At 40.9% G+C, this 27008-nt stretch overlaps 1 protein-coding gene across 12 annotated transcripts in view; it reads left to right on the forward strand.

Moving 5' to 3' along the window:
- The window catches only part of PTPRM (protein tyrosine phosphatase receptor type M), an 834581-nt gene that overhangs the window by 359154 nt on the left and 448419 nt on the right, over positions 1-27008 (forward strand). For 7 of the 12 annotated variants that reach the window (XM_007974623.3, XM_073006465.1, XM_073006464.1 and 4 more), the window contains exon 5: positions 5308-5423. In XM_007974623.3, the coding sequence (XP_007972814.1) occupies positions 5308-5423 (116 nt within the window). Of the gene's footprint in view, positions 1-5307; positions 5424-25490; positions 25671-27008 lie in introns of those variants that run through there. The other 5 variants (XM_073006468.1, XM_037982982.2, XM_073006469.1 and 2 more) reach the window with 3 other exon arrangements.

The raw sequence follows: 27008 nt of genomic DNA on the forward strand, positions 1-27008 counted from the left end.
CTTTTCATTTTTTTTCTTTTTACCCCTCTGACTGTAAATTTTCAAATAGCTGTCTTCACATTCACTGATTGTTTCCTTTACTTGACCCATTCGGTCGTTAAGAGCCTCTAATGAATTTTTTTTTTTTTTTTTTTTGAGATGGAGTCTCATTCTGTCGCCCAGGCTGGAGTGCAGTGACGCGATCTCGGCTCACTGCAAGCTCCGCCTCCCGGGTTCACGCCATTCTCCTGCCTTAGCAGCCTCCCGAATAGGTGGGACTTCAGGTGCCCGCCACCACGCCCAGCTAATGTTTTGTATTTTTAGTAGAGACAGGGTTTCACAGTGTTAACCAGGATGGTCTCGATCTCCTGGGCTCGTGATCTGTCCTCCTTGGCCTGTCAAAGTTTTGTGATTACAGGCATGAGCCACTGTGCCCGGACCCTAATGAATTTTTTAATTCAGCAAATGTATTTCTTAGTTTCAAGATTTCTGGGTTTTTTTTTAATTTTTAAATTTTTTTTAGCTTTCTCTGATAAGTTTCTGATTTCCTTTTCTGTGGCTTCTTAGAGATCAGTGAATTTCCTTAAAATGGCTATTTTGAGTTTTTGGTTATAAAGTTCACATATCACCATCTTGTTCAAATCGGTCACAGGTTCCTTGCTTTGTCCATTTGTAGAGGCTGTGGCTCCTCATTTGTTTTTGTTTCTTGTGGATGTATGTCTGTGTCTTTGCACTAAAGGGTTGGGTATTTATTCCAGTCTTCCCAGTCTGGCTTGTTTTGGTTTTTATTGGACATGTTTGCTTAGAGCTTCTTTGTAATTTACCTGTTGATTTCCCTTTTATTCCTCTGCTAGGTTACTGCCTAATTTTTGGCACTAGGTGACACCTTAAGCCAAGGTTTGCCTCAGTTATCGGAAACAATGAGAGTGCTACTTTCCCTGAATTTGCAAGGTCCCAAAAGGGATATACTGGTAGTGTGGGAAGGCTGGTTAAGGGTTTGTGCAGAAAGGATGAACAATTCTCCTACAGTGAGGTGCTGCTTAACAGCCACTCTGATTTGGCATCCCTTTGGCCAAGTTACAGAGAAAGTTTCTAATGCTGGGGCAGCAGTCCTGCTGCGCCTTACCTTTGTCTCTGTCCTTAGGGATATTTATCCCTTCAGGCACTTTCGATGCTTCCTTTGGTTTGGGGAAGGGACAGATTTCCTGCCAGGCAATCCAAAATAGTGGGGAAATTGTTTACCCACTTTGACCTCATTTTTTCCAATGTAGAAATTATGAGTCAGAGGGAAGTTTCCGGATACTTTCTGCTGGGCAGATTGAGGGTTGGGGTTTCACAGATACTGAAGTCTGGTTTTCTTCCCTCTGCTCAGAAATTTTTCATGTCTCTGACTCCTGGAATAGTCTCATCCTCATATTTGAGTTCTCGGGTATTGCTGGTGATAATCTCTGTGCTGTATATTTATTTATTTATTTATTTATTTATTTATTTATTTATTTTTTGTGGGAGTGAGTGAAGCCAACTTGCTTCTATGCCACCATTTCAGAACTGGCAAAAATGCTTGTTTTTTTTAATTAGTAATTTCTAATAGTTTAACTTATGGAAAAGTAAAGGTTTTAATTATGAAAACTTTTATCTTAGTATTATATGTAATGGAAGCAAACGTCAGTGTTCAGTAATGGGGGATGTTTCAGTAAACTTGTTTATGTATGATATAAGGGTTTCTCAACCTTGGTGCTGTTGAGATTTTGGCACCCGCTAATTGTTTGTGGTGGGGGCTGTCCTGCACATTTTAGGATGTTTAGCAGTGTCCCTAGCCTCTGCTTTCTAGTTGCCAATAGCACTACCTTTTAGTAGCATAATTCTGCTGCGATACACCAGGAGTCATACTGAAAATATTTAACAACCCTTCAGCACAGGCTCAGAACTGACCAGCTTAACTGAGCGGGGTAAACTTTAGAATAGTGGCCGCAAGTGCAATATCCCTTTAACCCAAGTTATCATGAAAAATGGCTACACACGCAGACACCTTGTGTTAGAGACCTAGCTTGCTGTAGTAACCTGTAGCTGGAGGAGAGCAGGATTAGGTATCTGGGAAATCCACTGGAGAAACCAGCACCAGGGAGAGAACCTACTGTTCTGAGTGTGCCAGATAACTTCAGCATTTAACACGTCACAGGGAGATGGAAGGCGGGGGTTGGTCAACGTGTGGAATGAAGTCTTCAAAGCATTGTCCTTAGATATTATTGGAAGGAAAACTTTTCCTTTTCTGATTTGGGTCCAGTGGTTGGGGACCTGCAAATTAACAGAAAGAGGCAGATTAAATGCAGAAAAGGCAAAGTTTATTTTCTCATTTGCAGGCCAGAGTTCCCAGCAATGGAAAACTCACTAAATACCCAGAGATAAAGATTTATATTCCAAATTTAACAAACGGTTGGGGGGTGATTTTAGGGCTTCAGTGGGAAAATGTAGAAAATTCTATTGGGCTCTTTGATGGTAATGGCAACAGGCAGTTTGTCTACCTGGCAGCTGAATTAGGCACCTCCCTTACAGGGGAGTTAATGGCAACTATTTTTTCTGGGAAAGCTGTGTTTTAGTCAAATACTTGAAGTTCAGATAAGATTTCTTTCTACATCTTCTTTTGCTCAAATGTTTTCACTTTAAAATAATCTTCATACCAACTCTGGGGATATGAATGGGTCCCCGTATTTTCCCCACATAGAAGTTCCTTCAAAAAAAGAAAGTAGGTTGATTGCTGTGCAGAGACATTTGTGTTATCAATTGCAAGGTAAGAGATCTATAAAAGAGAGTGAATTTAGATTATAACAAGGAAACAAAAAGAAAACAAAGAATAATGGTTGGAACAAACTATAAACTCAGATTCTGAGTCCAGAGGGCAGCCCATTGAGATTTCTGGATGTTGGGTTTGAAGCGTCTTTAGTGATGATGATAGTGTCACAGCCACGGTTACTTCCCGGAGCAGAATGTGGAAGAGGCAGGTATTCCAGTGGGCTTCCTGAGTGGCCCACATGGTGATGGTGATTAATCTTTTGAAGTTATATCAAGTCATCCAGTTTCAGCTTGCTTGGCTTTGGGAGTATGCTTAGAATTATTTCATGGGGGAATTTTTTTTTAATGTTTCCAGTTAAGGACACATGTACTAAAATAGATTTATTAGAAGAAATTTGTTTAAATTTCCTTGACAAGAAAACAGCTTTTGGCTTCTAATATATTCCTATTAATTGAGTCAAATCTTAAAATTTTTAGTGAACTCTATTCATGTTGGGGACTTGTGGTGTAAGTAAACCTAAAATTATAATGATTATAAAGTTTTTTATATGGTAAAAATTTCATTAGTGTCTGATGAGAGTGAGAGAGTAGACTTCTACAGAAATTGAAATCTAAAATGAACAGTCTTTAAGGATAGGTGGATGGTTTTAATAATTTTAAGTAATATGAATTTAATGATGATAATGAGTATTTGCTGAGTGTGAGGCGATACCATCAAGTTCTGTTGCATCAAGTGCTGTGGCTGTTGTGATATTAGAAGGCCTAACCACAAGGTGAGCGAGTCTGCAGAAGCTTCATGGAAGGAACAGCGTTTGAGAAACACCTTGAAAATTCCAGCAGGCAGACAGTAAGTGGGATGAAGAGATAAGGAAAGGGAAAGATGGTGGGAAGTCTGGGGAGAGACACTGTGGCTTCGTAAACCGAGCCTGGGGTTTGGAACTGGATATACTGGATTTGTTCTTCTTCTGACACTTACTAGCCAAGTACCCACAAGTGTTCCCCCTCTTGGAAATGGAGAAAATATCTCCCTCACAGAACATTTGTGAGTACTCAGTGGAAAAGTTTCTGGTGTATAAGTACCCGATAAAGGTTACCTTGTTCCATTTTCTAAAAACAATAAGTCTTTGAGTATTTCAGGAACAAAGACTAAAAGAGAAATTCATTTAGGGACTTTTTACAGAGATCTTTTAAAAACACAGAATTATGTTATTCTTGAGCAAGGGGTAATTTGATTAAGTCAGTGAAAAGCAGAGATCGTAGAGTTCTATGTTAATATATTAGTATTAAGAAACAATGGTCCATGGTTATATTGCTTTATTGGAAGTTATTTAGAATATTTTGTATGCTGAGCATCGTGAATACTTTGTCTGAATTATTAGTGGCCTCCAAATTAATAATGGGGCTTTCCTGTGTGTTTTTGACATTAAATTAAGTTTTTCTTTGTTCTTTGGTAGTAACTCAACTTCCATTCCTAATTACGTTCTGCCCAGGCTAATACAAGCCTCAGTTTGTAATCTTTTGCTACCCAGTAGTGGGGCACCCTTTTTTGAAGCTGCCTAGACATGGCTGAAGACACATTGGCAGTGGGGAAAAGCTGGCAAGGCCTAACGGATGTATTCCAGTTATTATCCAGATTTATCTGTCTCTCCCAGAAAGTATGATCATACTCTTTGCTTCCTTTTCTGTGCCCACTCTTCCCGCTTTGTTACTCTTTCACTCTATCATTGTTATAATAAGGGAATGTTTTCCTAAACGTAGAATTTTCATGAAATTTAAGTCCTGACTTATCATTCTCGTTCCTGGACACCTGTTTTCAGTGTGGTGCAGAAATTGCTTCTCATACCAAGTATCCTTTATTTCGACAACTGTTCCATATGGACAGCATACATTACTAGACAATGGTGTTCACCATTTGGAATCCTTCTTAGTTCTTGAATTGGAAATAAGAATCAGCAAACATTGCCGTGCTTTGGCAGTCTCAGCATCATTTCACAGAGCATGTCTAAAGAAATAGTATTTTTGGCAGCTGAAAAATATTACATAAGTAATGCTGCATACCAGTTAGTTGTATTAAAATATATATTACGTACAGCTGTGTACTTGGCTTGAAAAGCTTCCTTGATAACATCATTTAACTTCTTACTGTTCTTTTCATGTTGCTGGTATAAATATCTAATATGTTTTTGTTCAAAACATCAATTAGGTTTCTGTTTAATCTTTATTAATACAGATTTGTTATTACAAGAAGACTGCTGAGCTATGATAATTTTCACAGCAGGAACAATAAAACATCTTCTTTCTGTTTCGTTCTATTCCAGAGTGCTTGGCTTTCTGTTATTCTTTTACACAACATACCAAAACTTTTTATGATATTTTTTAAAATTACGTTAAATATTCAAAGCTCATATAAGCAAAAGCATTTTTTTTTTCCCAAGGTGAACAAAATCGAAAGGCCAAAAATTGCAGGTAGATTGAAGAAGACATACATTAGTTACAAATCTCCACTTCTAACATCTTTCATTCTTTTTCTTTATGTAGCCAGGACTCCTCACTTCCTGCGGATTCAGAATGTGGAAGTTAACGCCGGCCAATTTGCTACCTTCCAGTGCAGTGCCATCGGCAGGACCGTGGCAGGAGACAGGCTCTGGCTACAGGTACAGTAACTCATTTTCACCTGTTGATGAGAGTCCAGCAGGAAGAATACATTCACCCTGGAGGAGGAACCCAGAGAAACAGACTCAGATCCTAGTATGAGAGTTTCCTTCTTTGTTAGTAAGTAGCCAGATTACTTAGTAATCTATAAAAGCTAATTATTTTTGTTTACGCACCTTTTGTGAATTTCTTTTTTTTCCCCTTTGCTTATGCTTAGTTATCTTGCTTGGAAGATCTGATTGTCAAATGACTTATATGGCAGTTTATTAAATTACAAAATGTAGCGCTCTTCTCCTAAGTCCTCCTCTTGAGAAAAATCTAAAGAATCTCTCTCTCTTACACACACACACACACACACACACAGACCTCACACCACACTTCATAGGCCTTTTTGTCATTTGCATTTCCAAACTGTAAGCTTAAACTTAGAAATTAATAATACATATTTTATTTTGAGTTTTTAATTAAATTTTTTGGTGTAATGATCAATTGTGTGACTTGTTTTATATTTATTCAAATTCCACCATATGTGTTTTGCATGGCAGAGGGTTGCATGGATAGATCCATGCTCTCAAGAATCCTGACAGAATGAGTGGGATTAAATTACCTGTCCCTTCTAACCAGAATGCTACCCACTTCTTTAGCTCTAGGTTTGAGGTTTCCCTCACCTTAGTATTCTCCAATTGCATTCTTGTTTCTTCCTTTTAAGCATTAATCTGGAGGCTGCTCATTTTTCATCTTGAGTGGTGTTGATTTTTTGTCCTTATCCTTCCTTGTTTTGTTTTGTGTGGGTTTCTTTTTTTAAAAAAAGTATTATCTATTTATTTTTAGTTTGCTACTGAGTTGAACTGTCCTTTGGGTTTTAACCCTTCCGTGTATGCGGTTGTGTTCCACACCGGCTTCCCCTCCATTATGCGTGCTGGCCTTGTCTCTGCACGTGCCGTCTCTCCACCTCCTGTCATGCCTCGCAGTGTAATTATGATTGTGATGGGTGACTGTGTGACACTCTGTGTACAATTTTTAAATCCTTTATTCCTTTTAATCACTGCAGTGTAGATCAGTAGTTCTTTGCTTTGTTTTATATTTGTCTTAGAGACAGGGTCTCTCTCTGTTGCCCAGGCTGCAGTAGAATGGTAACATCACGGCTCATTCAACCTCCTGGGATCAAGTGATCCTCCTGCCTCAGCATCCCAAGTAGCTGGTACTACAGGCACATGCAACCATGCTTGAGTAATTATTTTGTCATTTTTATAGGGATGGATTCTCCCTTATTGCCCAGTCTGGTCTCAAACTCCTAGCCTCAAGTGATCCTCCTACCTTGGCCTCCTAAAGTGCTGGGATTACAGGTGTGAGCCACTGCGTGCAGCCCAGTAGTAGTTTTATTCCTCTGTTTCTGGGGAAAATGGGAGATATTTGAATGTACTGTCCCAAGATTAATCGGCAATGGATTGTCAGATGGGAAATGCATTCTGGAGAGACTTCTTGTTGTTTTCTGTCAGGATGCTCCACCCCTCTGCCCCGTGTCACTCTCTTGTTTCATATCCTACTGTCCCTTTTAGAGACATTGCTGGCCAGGAAGTGTATGCAGAGGATTATATTGTATATTCCAAGTTCATCTTTACTTTCTTCTTTGTAAAAGTTTTGTAACTGTTAACTTAAGAACTTTTTGCAGCTTGTGAAAACTGTCTTCAGTATTCAATTTTTTTTTCTCTTTTTAACCCACTTCCCAGTTGTTTTAAACTCTTGATGTTAGAATTCAGAATTGTTTTCTTAGATAATGGCTATTGGTATCAAACACAATCAAGATTGGCCATCTGTGGTAACTGATGAGACAAACATCTTATTGACATTTTCCACAAAGTATTAAGCACCTTATAAAAATGAAACTATTTGTTCCTTTGATTTATTTCTAGAAATCTTAATTATTTGTGGAAAAATATGTTTTGCTCATAATATTTATGATAATATTACTTGAGAGAATACAATATTAATACTATATTAAGTCTAGAGAATATAATATAAATACTGTATTAAGTCTAAGCTCTTTCCTCAACAGAGTCATCTTAGATATTCCCAAGAATTTACAGGTTTGTGAGGACATGATTTGCTCTTTTTATTTTTGCAGATGTCCTGGACTTGGTGTACTCCTACTTAAACTTGAGCACTTATTTGGGTTGGAAATCTTTCGCTACTTCCTATACATTCAGGAACTTTGTTTTAAAGATAATTTGTCATGTGGTTTGGAGAAAGCTACTTACAATTTTGGGGTTTAAAAAAAGGGTCTAAATGCAAAGTTCTCAGCCCTGACTCTACTGTAGAACAACTCGGAAGGGTTTTGTTTTGTTTTGGTTTGGTTTTTTTTTCACAAATGTCTTACCTATTTCCAGATTCTCATTTAATTGGTCTAGGTGGGGCCCAGCATGCAATGTTTTATTAAAGACTCTCCAAGTGATTCCAGTGTACACCCAGGGTTGGAAATTACTAGTATGAAGCAAAATACAACACACATTCCAAATCAGGGAAGACAGAAGGCAGACCTAACGTATAACTGGTTCCTGTATTCAGTTGCCTCAATTTGACGCTGATGTTTAATTTTCCATGTATTGATCTTTGAATTTTTTCTCATTAGATTTGAACAATAGTGTTGGTTGTTGTTTTCACAGTCAGTTCCTTAATGCCTTTCTTTTTATCTTGCTCAGTCTTCTCTGACCCCTCTTGTCTTCGGTGACCATTTATTGCACTGCAGCTTTCTACACTGCACTGTCAAGAAGATGACACAGATAGAACTGTTGTGACTTTGAGCTTTTTACTGAAACTTACTTTGTCCTGGAATCAGGACACCATTTGGTTAGTGAGTCTTTGTGATGTTAGAATAATTTTACTGTTCAATAATTTATTTTCCCTGGTTGGGTAGGCATTTTGTGGGCAAATGTTTATTTTATTAATAGCTTATGAAGTAAGACCTGTGTCCTTCACCTGCAAGTGTAGTTTCTATTAATCTATATGTTTACAAAGCAGTTTCCAGTAGTGATGAGGGTTTTCAGCAGATGCTGGTTTTGCAGAGCCCTTCCTGCCCTCTTGCCTAGGACCCCTCACTCCCCCTCAAACATTTTCTCAGGCCATTCTTTAGAGGTTGTGGAGACATGTAAACCTTTCATCATGGACCAGGTCTGCATGTAAACTCATTTAGGTCCTCAAAATAATCCTGATATCCATGCAGAAGATTGAAGAAAAAACATATTTTTAGGTTTTTCTGTGATTCGAATCTCTCTGAAGAGTGAGACAATATTTAGAAATTAGTAACACATCTTCGTTTGGGGGTACTTTGGTGTTTTTGAATATAATCATTTACAATATTTTTTTGAGACAGAGTCTCACTCTGTCACCTAGGCTGGAGTACAGTGGCATGATCTCAGCTCACTGCAGCCTTGACCACCTGGGCTTAGATGATCCTCCCATCTCAGCCTCCTGGGTAACTGGGACTACAGGCATGCACCATCATGCCTGGCTAATTTTTTGTACAGGTTCTCACCATGTTGCCTAGGCTGGTCTCAAACTCATGGGCTCAAGCGATCCACCTGCCTCGGCCTCCCCAAGTGCTGGGACTACAGGGGTGAGCCACCATGCCCGACCTATTTACAATAATTTTTACTACTTGCGTTGAAGTCCTTTGAGGCCCCCAATAGGCATTCTGCACAGAGTTTCATGGTTGTATCCCATGGTGGTTTATCTGTTTTATAGAAGAGGAGTTGGAAGTATAGAATTCTCTGGATCACAAGGAAAAATGGCATAGCTGGTAATAATACAGCTCTGTTTATTTACTTTTATTTCACCTCTAAGTAATTCCACTCTACTATACCATCTTCTTGTATTTGGAAGGTAGGTGAATATGCACTTATGCTTTGATAGAAGAATTTGGGTGTGACCAGTATTACATCGTTAGTATCAAGGTGCCATCCTGACCATAGAAAATAATGTTTATATGTATTGCATGTCATATTGATCCATACCTGTGAAAAATGGCCAAGGTTTTGATTTTTTTTAGTTTAGATTAAATATAATCCCTGTCAGAGTCTTTGACAATAACATAACATAAATAAATCTGATGATGACACTAATGAAGAAATGTTTATGATGAACAGATGTGTCCCATCTGTTTATATTTTCTTCATCTCATCTGTGGACCACACAGGTTATGTTGCTGAGTGGGATTGCTTTTTCCAGAACACTGAACAAAAGAATAAGACCCAGTATGTGAGCGCATCCATCATTACAGCTGTAAAATACTTTAAAAAATTTTCCAGACGGTAGGAAGACAACATCTGTAGAACTCTTTTATTGCATTGAAAAACCTATATGCACTGCAGTTCTTGAAGATACTTGTGATATGCTATCGGATATGGCAATCTATTCATATAAACACGGACTGCAACAGTGTGAGATACTAAAATTAAATGTATTTGTGGAAATCATTCAAGCACCCAAAATATTACCGTAATTTTTTCTATCAACTTTCCGATCACTTTCTGAGCCCACATTTTGAAAATATCTCAGAGTCTGTATACATATACTCTGTGTGTGTGTGTGTATATATATATAATACTGAAAAGAGAAAATGGAATTTGGGATTTTCTTTTTATACTTTCTGTACACTTTTATACTTTTAAAAATACTGTCGTGGCTGGCTGCAGTGGCTCACGCCTGTAATCCCAGCACTTTGAGAGGGTGGGGCGAGTGGATCACGAGGTCAGAGATCGAGATCATCCTGGTCAACATTGTGAAACCCTGTCTCTAGTAAAAATACAAAAATTAGTTGGGTGCGGTGGCACATGCCTGTAGTTCCAGCTGCTCAGAAGGCTGAGGCAGGAGAATTGCTTGAACCTGGGAGGCGGAGGTTGCAGTGAGCCGAGATTGTGCTGCTGCACTCCGTCTCAAAAATAAATAAATAAATAAAAACAAATAACTTCTGTTTGCTGATGGGCAACTTCTGAGGTTGTTTATTTTTTATGTAGTCACTGACCTTTAAGCCATGTGTGGTTGTATTAAAGCCTTTATTGTTCTTTCTTCAGTATTCCAAATATTATTTGTCTACATTTGCTTGTTTCTCTCAGGACTTCCTGTTTATAATACTTTCCAGTAAATGAAGGTGATAACTAATGCTAGCTAGGGTTTATGTACCTATAGATGACTCATGCATGTGCAGTTGCAAGATCTGTGGCATGTGGGCCACTGCCTTCCTCTTCTCCTGCCTGTGGTCCCATTTTGGTGTTTTTGTAACTTCTGCTCTTTAATTTATTTCTTGTAATCATTGTGGAAGTTCCTGCATTCCTTACCCTTCTTAGCAACCATATTACATTCAGAGTTGGTGGGAAATACAAAAGTTCTGCCTCCAGGACAAAGAGCAGAAAACAGGGAGGGAGGAGTGATGTCTTTTCAACAATGGATGAACAGGATCTTTGATTAGGCTAGGATTTGAGGTGCGCATGTTGAGTGAATAGCAGTTGGCAGTGGAAACCTGGAAAATAACCACTTTCTCACAGTTGTTAGAGGTCCCTACCATTTTTAAATATCTTTTTGAAATTACACAATTATGTAACCTGAATTTGGAGCAATCTTTAAATTAAATTCCTAATTTTATTGACGAGAAAACAGAGGCCCAGAAAATGTAGGAAACTTTTGTGCAGTTGTACATCTGGTTTTTATGTTTATTATAGTTAACTCCATTTTATTAGTGAAAGCCAGTTTTATATGTCTAATATGTTTATGTCTGTATATATATGTACATGTTTATACTTACGTACAAGTATTGTGTTATTTATTTACAAATGCATGAATTTTTTCTCTTGGACATTTTTCTTCACTGAATGATCTTGCATCTCAGATATTAGCCTTTTAACCTGATGGTCTCAGATTTACTGTGATTTACCTGTGTTGAATTTAGAACTTTAAAATCCATCATAGCACAATATAATTGAGAGTTTTACTGTTTTGCTAGCAGAGCTTGGCATTTATTGTAAGTAATGTACCGGAGTAGCCTTTTAAAATTATTCTATAATATGCATTAGTTCATACAATAGAAAAGGAAATCAGATGATGTTACTTGAAAGTACAGTAGTACCCTCTTATCTGAGATTTTCACGTTCCATGGTTTCTGTTACCTGTGGTCAATGAAAATGTCATTCAAAAATGTCAGATGGAAAATACCAGAAATAAACAATTCATAAGTTTTAAATTGTGCAGCATTCTGAGCAGCATGATGAAAAGTTCCTCTTCCCACCCTGTCCCACTGAGGACATGAATCATCCCTTTGTCCAACAAATCCCACTACCCACCCACTAGTTACTGAGGAGATGTCTTGGTTATCAGACAGGCTGTCTCAGGATCACAGTGCTTGTGTTCAAGTCACCCTTACTTAACCATTGCCCCAAAGCACAGGAGTAGTGATGGTGGCAATCTGGATATGCCGAAGAGAAGGCATCAAGTGCTTCCTTTAAGTGAGAAGGTGAAAGTGCTCAACTTAATAAGGAAAGAAAAAAATTGTATGCACTGCTTGCTAAGATCTACAGTAAGAAGGAATTTTCCATACCTGAAATTGTGAAGAAGGAAAAAGAAATTCGTTCTAGTTTTGCTGTTGTACCTCAGACTGCAAAAGTTTACAGCCACAGTGCGTGGTAAGTGCTTAGTTGAGATGTACAAGGAGGCATTGAGTTTGTGTGTGCAAGACATGACAGAAGCTATCCATGTTTTCAGGCATCCACTAGGGGTCTTGAAATGTATCTCCCATGGAACAGGGGGGACTGCTATGCTGTTAAAAACACTGGTACAACTGATCACCCAGACTAGTACTTGTCACATAGCAAAATGCTCAGTGAATACCTACTAATGCGTGGGGCTTGCTGACTACCCAAACAAATCATGTAGCTCCTTCAGGTGAGCATCAAAAGTCGATTTGTAGTTAGAGCAGGAAAACAAGCACAGAGGAAGTCGTTTCTCTCTGGGATGATTGCTTTAGGCCTACAGTTCCTGTTCAGAGGATGGTCTTTGATGAGAGGAGCAATACATAGAATGTAGTGGTGCCTCTGCTGCTTCAGGATATATAGCAAATATCATGCAAAGTTGCAAAAACTGATTAATAAAAACACGCATATGTTGGAGTAATTTTAGAAGCCAATATGGTCAGTATGTCATCTTTCCTAAACCTTCATTTCTTGTACCCTTTGCCTGGGTTTTCTTATTCTGTCATAATTATAACTTCTTTCTTTCTTCTTCCTTTAAAAACTTTCTTGCCATAGCATCCACATTAAACATTATAGACATATACCTTTATTTTTCCCATGATCTCCATGAGCATGAGAAATATACCTGTAATAAGGATGTTCCATTTGAGTTTGCACAATGGCAACACCTGTGTCATAGTAATAGATGAATTAAACGTACCCCATCCACTTTTTGTAAAGAATGGAATTCCATTTGAGCTCTTTGAGGAGTTTAATTTTCATTAAAAAAGGTACTTAGAATTAACGGTTTCTTAGCTGTTGGCCTAGAGATTGATTTTCTTTTTTTCCTTTGAGAATTTGACATATAATTCCACCAAGCTGGGTATGAGCTACACAATCATGAAAAAATTATGTTTCTCCAGTCTAATAAATTGCTCACATTTTGTTTTTTAGCTCAGATAATTTTAGACTTTTTTCTGAGAGAAAAGAGGGAAACCTTGATATTTTTATAACCTACAGTGATTTTCATGGGAACAGTTTCACTGATCTACCATAGAATTTGACTTCTGAATGAGTAAATTAAAAATTGTATGAATAGTGTTTATATTACTGACTTCAACAGGGGTGTTTGAAATAAAGTAATTGCAGCTACATTTACTGAGCACTGCTGTGTGCTAGTTACTGTGGTAGGTGATGTTCAGGCACTTTTTGTCGTTGATCCCTACAAGAACTTTATTATGTGTCCATTTATAGAAGAAGCGGCTAAGGCTTAGAAAGTTTTAACGACTCTTCCAATGGGGCATTGCTCGTCACAGTGCCCGGATTTGAACCAGGCCATCTATGTTGTAACGTAACCATAATGCATCTTTGGTACTGCAGAAAAAGACGTAGATAGTTCCTCATGAATTCATAAGTATCGTGTAGTAATTTAAACGATAGCATTGATCAGAATTTACAATTAAATTGTTTTTTAAGTTGTTTAAGTTGTTTTTGTATGTATGCAATGTTGCCTTGGCTTTCGTGTTATGGATATAGGCTTTTGGTCAACCTTTCGAGGTGGCTTTTAGTTTCATTTGTTGATTATAAGGAAAAAAAGCACAACTGTATTTCAGAACAATTTTGTTATTATGTATAAAAGCCACAAAATGATGTGAAAAGAAGTAAAATTATGGTTTCCTTCACAAGCTTAACTTGGGTATTTTATGCCATATATATTAAAGCATAAATTTAACATCACTTAGCGTCCCAGAAAATACTAGAAATGCATAAAGGAGGACTGTCTTTAGTTGCTATGGGAACCATTTGCTCTCAAAAATTTTGAGTAGTTAAAATCACATCCATTATTGTTTTAGTCAGTTAAATATCTATATCTATATTTATATAATATCATACTGAACAATCAGACTGAAGCTACTGAAAACCTTTAGGCGTATACTGTATGTTTTAACTTAGTATGATTTTGGATTACCTTTATTTAAAAATAAAGATTTCTTTTATATTGATGAAACAGTATAACATGTCTAGGGATACTCTAGAAGAAATATTAATAATTTTCCTTTGTGATATTATCTAACTCAGCCAAAAAGAGATGTAAGCAGCAGGTGCTACAGGATGTGGCAGGAACAGGTGGGGCAGTAGAGAGCCCCTTCCTCCTTGGCAACCTTGAGGTCTCCTGGCCTCGACTTGAAATTGGACTTTTTATTTTTTTCTTTCTGGCTTTTATTTTAGGTCAGAGGGTACATACTCAGGTTTGTTACATGGGTAGATTTTGTATTGCTGGGATTTGGTGTACAAGTGGTTTTGTCATCCAGGTGGCGAGCATAGTACCTGACAGGTAGTTTTTCAACCCTCACCCACCTCCCACCCTCCACCCTAAATTACACCCTGGTGTCTGAAATTGGACTTTTAAAACTACTGGTCAAGTTGTGTCAGTCTGGAGGGCAGAAGAGAAGGAAAGACATTGCCACTAATCTTAAGGTCTGCTTCCTTTGGGCCTACAAACCATACGTTCTGGGAAAGCCTTCTTTCATCTTTTCTCATATTCAGCAGAAGGTTCACTTGCTCTTCTTGCTTCCAAGTATCCGAGGCTATCCCATGAGAAAGGAAGGCAGAGATGGCCATGGTTGGTGCTGCCTGCTCCCTGGGGCCAGCGGGAACTGGGAACAGGTAGAAGCCCCACCTGCTGCTGAGTTGGCAGGGCGGGAACCTCATGCTCCCTGAGTGCAGTTGCAGCTTCCCAGCCGTGGCTGCAGATCTGGCATCCCTGTGCTCTTAGAGACTGGGAGCAGGCAGGAGCCCTCCCCTCCCAGGCGCAGCTGCAGCCACCCAGCCACGGCTGTGGACTGGGCATCTTTGCACTCTCAGGGACCCAGGAAGACACCCCTGCCCCTGCAGGCTTGGAAGTGCCTGCTCCCACTGCCTGGCCTCTCCCTGCTCCCAGTGCCTGCTCCAATCTTAGAGCAAAGTTGACAGGTGCTGTCGCAACCTAGCCGGGTGTGTGTGTGCCCAGGGCAGCACTGACATGCCAGCCCCCTGCCGCCTCAGCCCCTTCCTGACTTTAGGCACTGACGAGCATGGGAGGAAGGCTGAGGGGTTGTTGAGGGCAGTTTGGCACTGGCCTGCAGGTGCCCCTCAGTATGAACAGCCTGGGTGCCATGAACAGCAGGAGGCAGACAGGCTCCAGGGCAGATGGAGGAGTTTCCCAGTGAAGTCCCACCTTCGAGCCAGGGAAGGCCTGAAGGCTGGGAGCCAGGCTGTGAGTCCTGCAGTCCAGGAGTGGAAAATTATGGTGGGTTTTTGTGTGTGTGTGCCCACCCATGGCCACCCATGAACCGATCAACACACACTTCTTCCACTTTGAAGCCCATAAAATCCATGGACTCAGCCAGACTTGAGCACTCAGGCCAACCTGCCTGGGGAGAGGAGCTACCCACTCCAGGGTCTCCTCTCCGCTGAGAGCTGAGCACTTGACTGATGACCTGCCTGCACAGAGGAGCTACCCACTCAAGGGTCTGCTCTCTTCTGAGAGCTAAACACTTGTTGGGACACCCTCATTGTGGAGTGGAGCTGACCCCTGTGGGTTTCCTTTGAGCTATTCTGTCATTCAGTAAAGCTCCTGTTCACCTTACTCACCCTCCACTTGTCTGCATACCTCATTCTTCCTGGACACAGGACAAGAACTCGGGACCTACCAAATGGCGGGGCTGCGAGGGCTGTAACACAAGCAGGGCTGAAACACACTCCTTGCTCACCACATTGTGGGTGATAAGAAAGAGAGAAGGAGAGAAGACCTGTAGCCCTTCAGGGAGCCTAGACCTAGAAGCTCCCTGGGCCAGGGCTGTGGCACCCTCTTTGTGGCTCTGCAGTTCCTGGTGTCTCAGGCTTCTGGGTGCCACCACGTTCCCCATTGCCAGCCTTGGAAGCTGCTTGCAGGGAGCTGGTGCCCATGCCGACACCTGGTGCTGCCCATTCTGCCACAGCTGGTGTGCCTGACTCTGTGCAGTGGCCAGATCCCATGCTTGCTCACTTACACACCCCTCATCTCTCCACTTGCCCTTGGCAGGTGTGGAATCCAGGCTGGTAGTGTCAGCCGAGTGCAGCCCTTCCAGGCCAAGTGGGCCCATTGGGCCCAAGCAAAACTCAGGTAAAGGTACCACTGGCCACAGAGGTTTCCGGGTGGCGAAGTAACACCCCAAGGATCCCATAACATTATCAGCCATTGATGATCATTGCCTTGGTTCATTAATTCATTAGGAGTTGCAGAATGGTCTGGGTCTATCAGTCACTCACTATCATCACCTAAAAGTGACCAAGGTAGTTATAAGTATTGTTGTTGTTGTCGTCATCAGCATCTTTGTCATCAGCTTGTATGTGTGAACACATTTGATGGGTTTCAGTCCATTGTACTTAATATCTTTATTGCTGCTAATGTCTTCCCCAGCCTTCCAGTGGGGCTTACTCTGCATGGGTGACTCCTGTCCTGGTCCATCTCAGGGAGCGTCTTTGCTTTCTGGTGTGATGACATATTCTAGGTGTATATTTTCCATTTTCTACTTTAGACCTAGAATTGGCCATTTTTCCAGGGAATCCTGGTTCTCTTTCTGTGGGAAATGGCCATTAGAAGTTACAGTCTTAGCACAGAGGTGCTCATTACTACTTTATTTTATTTATTGTTTTTGGATCTTCTCATTGGAGAGAGCTAGGATATCTAGGTATGCACACATACACACATTTAAAGACCAACTGTGCCGAGTGCACACTGACAATTCCTATGCAAATTCAAAACTGTAGGGATTTTAACCTCCTTTATCTTACATCTTTATCCTCTTTCAACTATGTTTTCAGAAGAGTTGTATGTTTTAAGGCATATTGACTAAGGAAAAGTGACGTTATTAACCAGGCATGTTAATGACTAGCCTGGTCTTTTAGATCATGTTTGATAGGTAGCACAGGCACTGCCACTCTCCCCATACTAGAGTGCTATAATTACAGTTTAAAAGTGAACTGGCTTGAGACCTAGTTTTGCAAAGGTTTGAACCTTTAAATATGTAAAAAAAAGTTTGTCAATGTTGGGTTCCTTAGTTTGATTTGGCCAAGTTAACCCAGTTAACAGTTGGATATTTGATTTTAAGACTAAAGAACTTCTAATTTTGCTGGTATTTCTAGTTACTGCATTTACTATGTATATTCTATATTATTTGGATTAACTTCTAGGTAACATTTAAATATAGGTTTATTAAATAATGTTATTCAGCTATTATGAATATATCATGAAATGAATTATGTCTTAAATAACAGAATGAAGCTCTAAATTTCCCTATTCAAATTCTTCTTGAATATACCAGTAATAATAGGATATAACTTTGGATATCTGTATATTATTTTGGCTATCTGTATATTCATTAGCCAACTTAAAGTGTACTTGTCAATATATATTACTAGTATGTGATGATATAAGTAAGAATTTTTAGTTTTAGTACAGTACTCCAAATTGACAAATATTTGGGTTAACTTGGTTGTGGTCTAGAAATCAAAGGTCAACACTATGTTAATTATTAAAATAAAACATATGGGCTGTATAAAGGGTAGATTCTTCTTTGAGGTGTTCAGTTAATACAGGATTTAGCTTGCATAAGATATTTCAGACAGAATTACTCCAAGCCCTGCTGATGTTATTGGTGATGTCAGTGGTAAGAATTTCAATCAATATCTTACAAATGGGCATATTTGAAAGTTGGATAATACAGACTGTTTTCACTACTGAAGAAATGAAAGTGCCGCTTAATCCCCACCTGTATGTCTGAGGAAGGGGGACTGGCTCAGAGCCCCTTGATGCCTGTGCACTCAGAGCAGCTCCAAAATGCCAGAGATTGCTTAATTTGCTGCAAGTGCTGCTAACTTCCCAGACCTCAATTTCTTTCAATCATTGCTCTGATTATTGCAAAACTATTTCTGAAAGACTTAATATGTATCTTTTTGCTGGTAAATTACTGCTCATTTAGAAGTCCTAGAGTTAGTCCATTGCATAAAGAAGGTGGTAAGTCCAATTTAAATAACTATCAGTACTTTTTTCTAGCCTGCTCAAATTGAAATACATGCACATTTGAAGATACTCTTGCTTTTATAAAGAGCTGTATTTAACCCAGTCAGATATCTCCTCTCAGGCATCATTATGGTTATTTCACTAAGTGGACAAAAGATGGGTCAGTGATTTCTTTAACAACCCAGGACGTTCGGTCGCTGTGCTTTGCATGGAGTCTGAGGTTTTTGTTCCCAACAATTGTGTCCTAGGCTGTCTCTCTTAGTGAACTCTCATATGGTAAAGAACAGTCCGATGCCCATCCTTCCTCATTTTTTATGGTCCTTCTGTCACGCTATTAAGAATGTAGAGCGCCAGTGCTTGGCAGGGCTGCCTCTTTCTTCTGAAAATTGGGCAAAATCTGGCTGGCAATTTTGCTGTCTCTACCTGATGTATATTTTCATCATTTTGTTTTGCTAGAATAACAAACAGTTCCCTGTGGGTTTCTAGATGCTCAGTGGTACCTGCAGCTTCTGAACACATTGACCTCTCCAGGTGTCACTGTCATGGGGAAAGGACAGCAGGGGCAAAAACTCTCATGCCTTTCTGTACCTTTTCTGTATCTGTCAGGAAAGAGATCAGGGCTGGCCATCACTCCCCACACTTCCCAGTTTAATTCCAGCCTAGGGAATGGAATCTGGGGACCAAAAGACATCTAAAATCAATTAATTTAGTCACTCGTTCAATGCCTGAATCACTTTTAATATCACCAGCAGTCCTCCCTAGGATGTACGAGGCATGGTTGCTATGTTACAGTTAGAACAATAAGAACCTGGCAAGGATCCCTGCCTTCATGGTACTTGTATTCTAGTAGGGGAGATAGACAGCAACTATGATAAGTAAGAGAATTATGCAGCATGTTAGGAACGGGTCAGTGGCCCTCGTAAAGGAATAGCTAGGTGGTGCCAAGTAGGAGCATGTTTCAGTTTGGAATTTATGCATCAGGTTAGGCCTCAGTGAAGATGTATTTGAGCAGTCTCTGGAAGGAGATGGAGTTGACTCTGGGGGTCGGTGGGAAGCATCCTAGGAAGAGGAAGAGGTCTCAAGGAAGGAGGAAGCCTGGGCTGGAAAGAACAGCCAGGAGCCCACATGGTGGGACTGAGTCAGCCGGCACAGTCCGGCCATGACACAGTGGGATTGGGAGTGCCTGAGGATGGGAGGACTGGGTGTGTGCCTTCTCGGTGGTCATTCTTAGTACTTTAGCCTGTACTCCAAAATCTATAATCAGAAAGTTTCCATATCTGATTTAGTAGCAAAACCTGCCCATTTTTGTAATTCATTTGGTGACCAAACCTGACCTGAACGGATGTGAAGCTATTTAGGTTCTCTGTTTTCTCCTCCTTAAAGTCAGTATTCCTAGGTTTTGATGCAGAAATATCAAAACCTAGGAATTATGGAATGCTATCTCAGACTCTCCTTGGGGTGTCAAAGAATATGCAGCACAGATGCCTTTATAAAATAAAATTAAAAATCTGAATTCTGAACCACATTTTACTCCAAGGATTTCAGATAAGTAAGTACTGGTGACTTGTACTAGCTCTCTGTGGCCCAGACATTCACGTCCGATTCCTGTTTTACGTACCTGTCCTTTCCATGCTGGAAGATGATTGTCCTCTCCCCCTCATTCTTAGCCAGCTGTGTTAATGGCTATCCTGGTCTCTGGCTCCTCCCCTTCTTCAGTTCCCTAACTGTGGACCAGAGGATTTCTTCACTGTCTAGTCCACAGTCCTCTGAACAAGTCTCTTCTCATATGCTCTGCCAAAAGCCTGAGGCACTGAATGGAATGCTGTGTGCTGGGACAGGGATAGGAGGGACCATCTCTCCAGATACTTCATTAACACAACTGAAAATTGAATTAGGATTTTAGACAAAAACCTGCTCCACAATTGTTATTTAATGATGATGATGATGCTAAATCAGAACTCTATCCACTTAACAAAGTCTGATTTTACAGGGAAGCATCAGATGCACATTTATTTTCATTGATGTTCATCTTGCTTTAATTTATTGTTTGGCTTTGTAGATATCTTTTTCCATCCCTTTTTGTTAATTTATGTGCTTATTTATTGTCACCTGTACATTTGAGAAGCACAGCCATGACTATCAAAGGCAGGAATAAACTTGTTGGGAGAAGTCAGGGATGAGGAAAGAGCCCTGTGTCAAGGCACCGGAAACAGATGTCAGTGTTGGTGCCGACGAGCAGCTGTGACTCTGGTCACTTGCACGTTTCGAGTCCGCCTGACCTTTCTGGCAGTTATCCCATCTTGTTCTCCTCGTGTCCACTGAGCTATCGTAGGAAACATTGCCTGGTGCTTTGCCAGTGACTCTGAACACTGTGCATCCTCATTTCCTCATGCTCCAAGAAATATGGTTCAACACTGGAAGAAGAAAAGTAATACCTTTTCCTCACCCATCTCAAGGTTTATGGCTGAAATCCATATAACAAAAGACAGATTAACAAGATAAGCACATAAAAAATTATTTAATACAGCTAGGTGCAGTGGTTCACACCTGTATTCCCAGCACTTTGGGAGGCCAAGGCGGGTGATTACGAGGTCAGGATTTCAAGACCAGACTGGCCAATATGGTGAAACCCCGTCTCTACTAAAAATACAAAAATTAGCTGGTTGTGGTGACAGGTGCCTGTAGTCCCAGCTAATCAGGAGGCTGAGGCAGGAAAATTGCTTGAACGCGGGAGGTGGAGGTTGCAGTGAGACAAGATCGAGCTGCTGCATTCCAGCCTGGGTGACAGAGCAAGACTCCGTCTCAAAAAAAGAGAAAATTATTTAATACAAGTTTTACATGACACAGGAGCCTTCAGAAAAATGAAGACCCGAAGACTCAAAGAAAACTGTGTTTTTACGGACAGTCACGTGGAAGTGTGATTGAGGGACAACAGGGCAGGATCTGATGGTAATAAACAGGGTGCACTGAACAAGGCCTGTTTGTTCAGAATCTCTGTGGCCTGTGTAACATCCCTGCCCTCCAGATACAGGGCAGGATACCTGCCACATGAAGGCCTTTAGGGGAGGACGGAGGGAGGAAGTCAGAGAGTGACCTCTCTGAGTTTCCTAGCCCATCTCAGGGCAAAAAGGGGCAATTGGAATTTCAGTTTCTGTGTCCTGCTTTGTTGGGAGGAAGATGGTCAGCATGACCTTTCTGATGCCGTGGTTTTCTCAACTTCTTTCAGCTTAAAATACTCAGTATGCCAAGGTGCCCTATTTTGGGGTAGCATTTCCTGCACTGCATCAACGCTAACAAAGTGGAGGGTGAGGTCTCTCTCCTCCCTTCTCCTCCCCATGCAGTACTTTGAGGACATCCCCTCATTTCTTCTCCATTAGCCCCACAATGCATTTGCTGCCCTTAAACATGTCTTCTCAGAATGGGGCTGATAGAGAACCTGATGTTGCTGTTGCACCTGACACATTTTTTGCTTTAAGAACCAAGGAGGGGTCTGTGAACATGTACGTATCAGGATTTCAAAGGAAACTAATAACATCATTGAAGGCTTGTGTCTTTTTCCCTCGTGGATCACATCTTTCTGTGTGTTGGGTCATTTGGTCTCCTCATTTCTGTGTCTCTCCCCGTCCTTGCCCTGCCTGGTCCTTTCCTCCCCATGCTTCCTCTCCTGTTGCCTCACCCAGCTTTCCGCATTCCTTTCCCATTTTCTATCTTTACACTGTCATTTCCCCGCTCTTCTCCAGTGTAGACTACTTGTTTTCCCATTTCTTTCTTCTGTTTTGTTATCTCACTGCCCCTGTGGCTCTTCTGTCTCTTCATGCCTTCCTGGTCTGGCCTTTACTCATTTCTGGGGTGCCTCCATGGTTGCTGTCTTCAGGTTGCTATTCTAGCTCATGATTCCAAACTGGGGTACTCTACTTCGGTGACCCAACATGATCTTAAAGACTTGCTTATGCGCCTCTGACAAATCAAGATGCACAACCCTTCAGAAAGCTACAGGGCTTCTAGTTTCTCAGGTGATCACCCTATTGGCATCCTATTGCTGCCGTAACAAATTAACTCAAACCTGTGGCTTCATCATCTTACTGTCTTGCGTGTCAGAAGCCCTAAAATAAGGTGATGGCTGAGTTGGTTCCTCCCAAAAGCTCTGGGAAGAATCTGGTCCTTGCCTTTTCCAGCTTCTAGAGACCTCGCTCACATTTTGTCTCGTGACGCCCTCCTCACACTTCAAAGCCCGTCGGCACAGCCTCTGCTTCTGTTATCTTTCCTTCGCATTGACCCTTCTGCCTTCCTCATAAATAGAGCCTTGTGATTACATGTAGCCAACCTAGATAATCCAGCCTATCTTCCCATTTCTAGATCCTTATTTTAATCATAGCTGCCAACTCCTTTTTGCCATGTAAGGTAACATAGTCCCAGATTCTGGGGACTGGGATGTAGACATCTTTGGAGACTCTTTTTCTGCCTACCACAGTCATGATGAGTTGGGGCAGTGTTGCTGACTGATGACACACAGAACCTCTAAAACATTCTTTTATATTCCCTGCTAGTCTCCATTGTAAATATGGATTCTTTGTCTAGGGTTTGAGGTTTAAGTCTGTTAATTTAACAGAACCTCATTTTTCTCTTCTACCCCTGGAACATTTATTTCCACTGAGGCTGTGATTCCTAGAGTGAGCCAGTATTTCCTGAGTTCTATTTGTTGTGCACTTGGGTACACAAAATGAATAAGATACGACCCTGGACCTTATGGTCTGCTAGAGGAGAAAGATGTTACTGCAGGGGAGTGCACGTTGTGTTGATTTCATTTTCTGGATATCTTTAGGTTCCTTCCCTTCCTCTCTGTCTTCTCTCTTTGTGTCATTTGTTACTATGATTTCTGAAAACAATTTACCCATTTTCCCTGACATCAGTTGGGGTCACGCCCTATCTCCTCCAGTCCATTACTGTACGCACAGAGATGTTCGTGTTACCTTTTTGCCTAAGGTCCTTCCATTCCCAGCATGAGAATATACTGAAATCCTCAACATGTTGTATTTCTTGTTGGAGTCTGTATTGTGCTTTTCCTTCCAGCCTTTTTGTCTGCCATTCCAAGAAACACTTCTGTCCTTGCCATATGGGATAAGTTATACTTCCCTTAGAGTTCCCCTGGAGTTCTCCCATACTTTCCCTATAGTTCTTTTATAGTTCTCATATAGTTCCCCCATAGTTACCCTGTATTTCCCCTATAGTTCTGTGCTCTCTCTTGGCTCCTGACTCTGGAGAGCTTCTCTTATTCACTAGACTTTTCTTCTTTATTCCCTGCCTAAGAAACTTCTGTGCATACCCAAGCCTGGGCTCAAGCAGTGCTTCCTAGAAAGCTTGCACTGACACCATCTCCAGGACTATAGTTTGAATATTTGTCCTCTCTAAAACTCATGTTGAAATGTTAATCTCCAGTATTAAATCAGTATTGAATCTCCAGTGTCATGAGCGAGAGGTGGGGCCTTTAAGAGGTGATTGGATCATCATAGAAGAGCCCTCATGAATGGATTAATCCATGTGTGGATTAGTGGATTAATGGGTTATCACGGGAGAGGGACCAGTGGCTTTATGAGAAGAGAAGGAGAGACTTGAGCTAGCACACTCAGCCCCCTCACCATGTGATGCCCTGTGCTGCCTCAAGAATCTGCAGAGTTCTGGCTGGGCATGGTGGCTCACACCTGTAATCCCAGCACTTTGGGAGGCCAAGGCAGGCAGATCATGAGGTCAGGAGATGGAGACCAACCTGGCTAACACGGTGAAACCCCGTCTCTACTAAAAATACAAAAAAAAAAAAAAAATTTGGGGGTGTGGTGGCGGACACCTGTAGTCCCAGCTACTCAGGAGTTTGAGGCAGGAGAATGGCGTGAACCTGGGAGGTGGAGCTTGCAGTGAGCGGAAATCGCGCCACTGCCCACCAGCAAGAAGGCCCTCACCAGATGAGGCCGTTTGACTTGGGCTTCTTAGCGTCAATTACTGAAAGAAATACATTTCTTTATAAATTTTAGTTTCAGATATTCTGTTATAAACAACAGAAAACAGACTAAGACATCTAGTCAGGTCTCCTCCTCTGTGCTATGGGAGGCAGTTCGTTGCTCTGTATTGTAATTATTGCCTTGTCTGTTTTTTTTCTAGCCAGACAATAGACTCAATTAGGTCAATGATGGTTCTTTTAATTTTATGTTCTGTTATATGACATAGTGTGTGCTCCACAAAAGATTGTCACTGAATATTGGTTGAATGAATTCCTGAATCCATGCACATGTGAATGGTTTCATACAAAATGGCCTGCAGATTTGAGTAAGATGTGTGATTCGCTGTTCCTGTATAGATTCTAGGCTAAAAGAATTGCTGCTTAGCACTTGGTTTCTCCTCCCTATGTACTATTTCTCTTAAAGCTGAATCTGACTTTTCATGTGATTAAGTACATGAGTTAAAATTTTTTAAAGGCTCTTTCCTGAGAGTTCATATGACTCACTAGAGTCACGCAGGGCTCCTAGTCCGAGGCTGTTTATTTTATAGGGCCCATCTGTGGCGTGAAGACAGTGCGACTGTGAGTCATAGTCCTCTCAGCACATGCGTAAAGTCCAAGAAGGAGGTTTTCTTATACTTGAGCGCCCTCAGAACAGCCTTGAGTAGTTGTGAGGGGTCAGTAAGTGCAAGCTTGAGATTGCTTTTGAATAAACATTCTTTTGAGAGATACTTCTATTTGGAGAAATATTAGGAGATTATTACAAAAGTATATTGTTACAGGATTCATGCCACAAGTAAATAGATAAATAAATGGATGGATAGCCCTAAGGCCTGTTTGTTGTTGTTAATAAACAAATACTTACAGATATGAAATCTGCCTTTATGGCTGAATTTCTTTTCCCTTCGAAAACCAGAGATGTGGTTCTTTTTCAGTTTAGAAACAAGGCTGTGGAGTAGTATGTCTAAGATTATCCTTAGGGCTAGAATTTGCTTATTTCCTGGAGTAGGGTGAGAATCGGAGACTGAATATCTATGGAAAACAGAGAGGAACCTTTCTCCTGTTGTATTATTCATGCTAAATCTGGTTTTGTTTCATTTTTTAACTTGATGGTGTCTATGAGAACAAATTTAGGGCTTTTAGTGAAAAAAAACACATACAGACATATGTGGGACTTTATATTCTGACCTATGACATTTTATGGTATAAACAAGACTGTTTTACAGATAGTTCTAAAGATACTGTTGATGGAACTGTTCTTCCCCACTCCTGATGTTTCCTTCCAAGTGGCAGGAACTGTACTATTGCAGCACTCCTGTCTGCTTTCTCACTGCCCAAGCCGAAGCTGCCTGGGAGGAAGGGCTGAGCATGCCTAGCCCAGCCCCTTCTTTGGGGAGCTGACTGCCTATGGGAACCCTGTCCCTCCATCGTGTGAGTTTTACAGCAGCACTCAACATATGGGAGGCCTTGTGGTTTTCTAGTGTGGCCTGGGACTGGGTTGGTGAGTCTGTTTAATTCTGTGCTTCAGGAATAGCAAGCCTATTGTTCCTGCACTCTTAAGTCATATTCCTCAGTCTCAGGTTTATCAGTAATAAAGGTGGTACTTTGATAGCCACTCTGCCGTTCTCCTTGAATTCATCCCTCAGGTGTTCCAATGCTCGGGTGGGGCTGCATGGTACCAGTCGTTATGCCTGTGTTCTTGCATTGGCCTGTGAGTTCTCCCAGCAGCCCTGACAGTGAGTAGTATCATCTCCTCTTTACAGATTAGTAAGTGAGGCTCTGTGAAGGTTAACCACTCTGGATGATCACTATAGGTTTGGCATGCTGGTCAGGCTAACTCCCAAACTTGTGTCCCTTAGGAGATTCAGCCAATGAAAATATCATAGATAAAAACCTTTAAAGGACTTTGCATAATGTAAATCACTGGGTAATACAGATGAGTTCTATTCCTTTGTAGGCTGGCATTTTCGTAGCTATAAATATAAACATTTTAATATAGCCTGCAAGTCCCTGAGTACACAGGTGCTTGCCCACCTCCCTAGCTCCATTGGCTGCCCTAAATTCATCCAAAGCCTCCATCTCTTTCTCACCATCTTGAGCTTCCTGTAGCGTTTCCTGTAACTAGAATGCTCTTCCCCTCCCACCCTTTCCCTTTGCCTGGTTAGCTTCTGTGTACCCTTCAGATCTCAACTCACATGTCACTTCCTCAGACTAGCCTCCCACAGCCACTATATCTGCAGTTGGTTTGCAACGGGGTTTCTACTAGCCAGCTCATCTTTCCTAAACCACCCTGGCCATCGTGTGTGATTATGTTTTCACTCTAAACCTATATGCCCCAAACAACTGCAGGCCCATAAACCCAGCCACCACTTTTCTTTTGTGTACCGTTGTAATCATGCTGTCTTGACATAGTGATAGCACCTGGTTGGGATGCCAAGAGTGGTTGCTGGGTGAATAATGGACATAGTGCTTGGATATTTTGCTTGGCATAATAATCATGTATTAGCCTTGAGGTCTTTGTCCATTGTTTTTTACTAATACTTTTAAATAACATGTTAAAGATAGCCTTTTTTCCTGATTATGAAATACACACACACACACACACACACACATGTTTTCAGCTTTCAGGGCTGGATATTCATATTTGTCTGTGGAGGACTGTTGGTGTGAGAAACTTTTTATATATATATATGTGTGTATATATATATATAGAGAGAGAGAGAGAGAAGAGAGCGCATGAGAGCGAGGGCATGCACAAGAGAGACAACTAAAATCTCTAACCTGCTTTTGAGGCTTTAAACTATTGGAAGCATAAAATGGATTTCCAAGTGTGCATAAC

This window comes from Chlorocebus sabaeus, chromosome 18 (assembly GCF_047675955.1).
Source record: "Chlorocebus sabaeus isolate Y175 chromosome 18, mChlSab1.0.hap1, whole genome shotgun sequence".
Classification (NCBI taxonomy): Eukaryota; Metazoa; Chordata; class Mammalia; order Primates; family Cercopithecidae; genus Chlorocebus; species Chlorocebus sabaeus.